Genomic DNA, 2257 nt, shown 5'->3' on the forward strand with positions numbered 1-2257 from the left:
ATAACAGCTGTTCTAATGTCATGCAAGTCCTGGTTAAAGTTGCGGCAGACATCGCTTTACCGAAACAGCTGTTTGGTTAGGACTTTCACCTTCAAGAAATACAATTTACCTCCAGCATCTACGGTAAATTGAGAAGCAATCTAAATGAACTCTGGCATAGAAAGGAGCAGTAGTAAGGATGCACAAAATGTGATTTTCTGAGTAGCAATGATACACAAAGATTGAATGCAGAAAGCCCTTATCTACTAGGGATTATTTGAAGAAACCCTACAGCTTATCTTCCTTCCCCTCCTTTTTGCACTCAGACACAATGTGGAATGGGCTCGATTTGCTTGGGTGCTAAGTAGATACCCTTTACAACAGAGAGTAGAACCTGTACAAGCCCTAAGTGTCACTACTCCTTAGATTACAGTGGCATAAACTGACAGCGTCAGATCCGATTAGAAATGAATCGTGGGGTGAAACAAGCCCTTTGAGTAGCATGCCTTCCAGAGGAGTAACCGTTAAAACCCATTATTGCGACCCTTTTACTTATGTCCTTCTATGCTCCACCCAACTCGTTCAAAGTTTGAGGACCAACTCGTTCAAAGTTTGAGGACTTTCCCCATCAGCGGTCTTGCATAGGCGTTGATCGGCATCAACTTGTTGCCGAGATTGTAGCTCTGCGAAGCCACCATAGATGTAGGATCCGAAACCCCAAACCGTAAGTAACAGAGACAAAATCTTGAAACCAGTCATGGGATCATGCAAGAATATGACTGCCCCAATACTAGTGACAGGAACCCGGACTGCATTGAGGACTCCAGCCAACAAGGTGGATGTCAAGTACAGAACAGCCACGCTTCCTAATATTCCTAGTTGGAATGTTATAGCAGCCCACACCAGGACCATGTAATATGCCACAGGCCCATGATGAAACTCTCTCGACTCAGATTTCATGACAGAGAAATCACCACTTGCAATGACACCAACCAAGGTAAAAACGCAACCAAAAAAGGATACCATTGCCTGCTGCTCCAAGACGACATGTATCGACTGTCTTCCCAGCAACTTGATAAAAACAAGCTCTGAAAGCGCAAAAATCAGCCCGTGCAACGCTGACCCCAGGATGTCTAAAAAAAATCCTATGGCATATTGCCGCTTGCTCACACCTGCTGGCCTATCAGAACTGGAATCCAAGGCCAGTATAACAGCTCCAGCCGTGATCACTCCTACAGCGTTGAAAGTGAATGCATTCAACTTCTTTGCCACAAGAAGGTATGCAAAGATAGCAGTAAAGGTGAGAGAGCAAGCAGAAAGAAGTGATGCGGTCGATGCAGGCAAGTAAGAGTATGCCCATGAATACATCAGGTTATCAGCGCCACTCAGAAATCCGAGGACTGCATATGCAACAAGCAGTCGCCAAGTAAGCCGTGTTGGAGAAACATATTTCTTCAAATAGAAGGGCACGAGCGGCAGGGCTGCGATCGGCCATCCTGCCACTGCTATCCAAGCGACCAACCATCGTCTTGTGCCACCATCCTGATAATAGAGTCGAGAAAGGATACTCGATGCAGGGAAAGCTGTCATCATGGCCACAGAACTCAGAAACAGGAAGAACCAATAGCTTGCAGGTTTTCTTCTGTACAGCTGCCACAATTGTGACAAGGCTCTTTGCCACCATGAAGAAGCACACATTTCGTTCATGGCACTAAGCAACTGGGAAGCCTGCGTTCAACGCATGCTTGGTATATGACGAACTCTCGAATATTTATACTTGTGAGAGTAAATGAGAATGCAGTCACGATCTCCATACATTGATTGTCGTGAAGCTCGATCCAAATGAATGGACTCCGATGGAGCAGGAAAAAGTCTCACCTTTTGATCGTTGGATCATTGGATGTGTCGCCCAACACAAAGGTATCTTAATTTGCACGAAGGATGGAGGAGAAGAAGGATGGCTTTTTGGATGTTTCTTCCTTGGAAGTACATATTTTGGAAGAAAATGTCAAAGCAATATTGTGGATGAGAAATGTAGTCACACTGAGTGTCAACCCTCACGCTAAAACTCAAACTCTCTTAGATGATTCTTAAAGTTGAGCAAGTATTTAATATAAACATTTCCTTTTTGGGTCAAGGTCTCTTGATGATCAATAATGCATTCGGGTTCTAGAATTTCTTCTTCATCAACAATCAATGGAGCCTCTTCATAGACAGGATGAATAGATAAAGGTCCTTTGAAGGGCTTTAAGAGGTTGATATGGAAAGCATTATGTAT

General features: G+C 44.0%; 1 protein-coding gene across 1 annotated transcript; it reads right to left on the reverse strand.

Moving 5' to 3' along the window:
* Positions 1–561: 561 nt before the first annotated feature.
* On the reverse strand, positions 562–2021 carry PUP5 (purine permease 5). Its single transcript, XM_087388600.1, has 2 exons — positions 1858–2021; positions 562–1562 (listed from the first exon to the last, which is right to left on the reverse strand). The coding sequence occupies exons 1-2, from the start codon at positions 1874–1876 to the stop codon at positions 562–564; spliced, it is 1020 nt and encodes a 339-aa protein (XP_087244726.1). The 5' UTR covers positions 1877–2021.
* Positions 2022–2257: the final 236 nt, after the last annotated feature.

The sequence above is a fragment of the Dipteris shenzhenensis genome, chromosome 17 (genome assembly GCF_047967505.1).
Source record: "Dipteris shenzhenensis isolate YYH24624 ecotype China chromosome 17, Dip_SZ_1.0, whole genome shotgun sequence".
NCBI lineage: Eukaryota > Viridiplantae > Streptophyta > Polypodiopsida > Gleicheniales > Dipteridaceae > Dipteris > Dipteris shenzhenensis.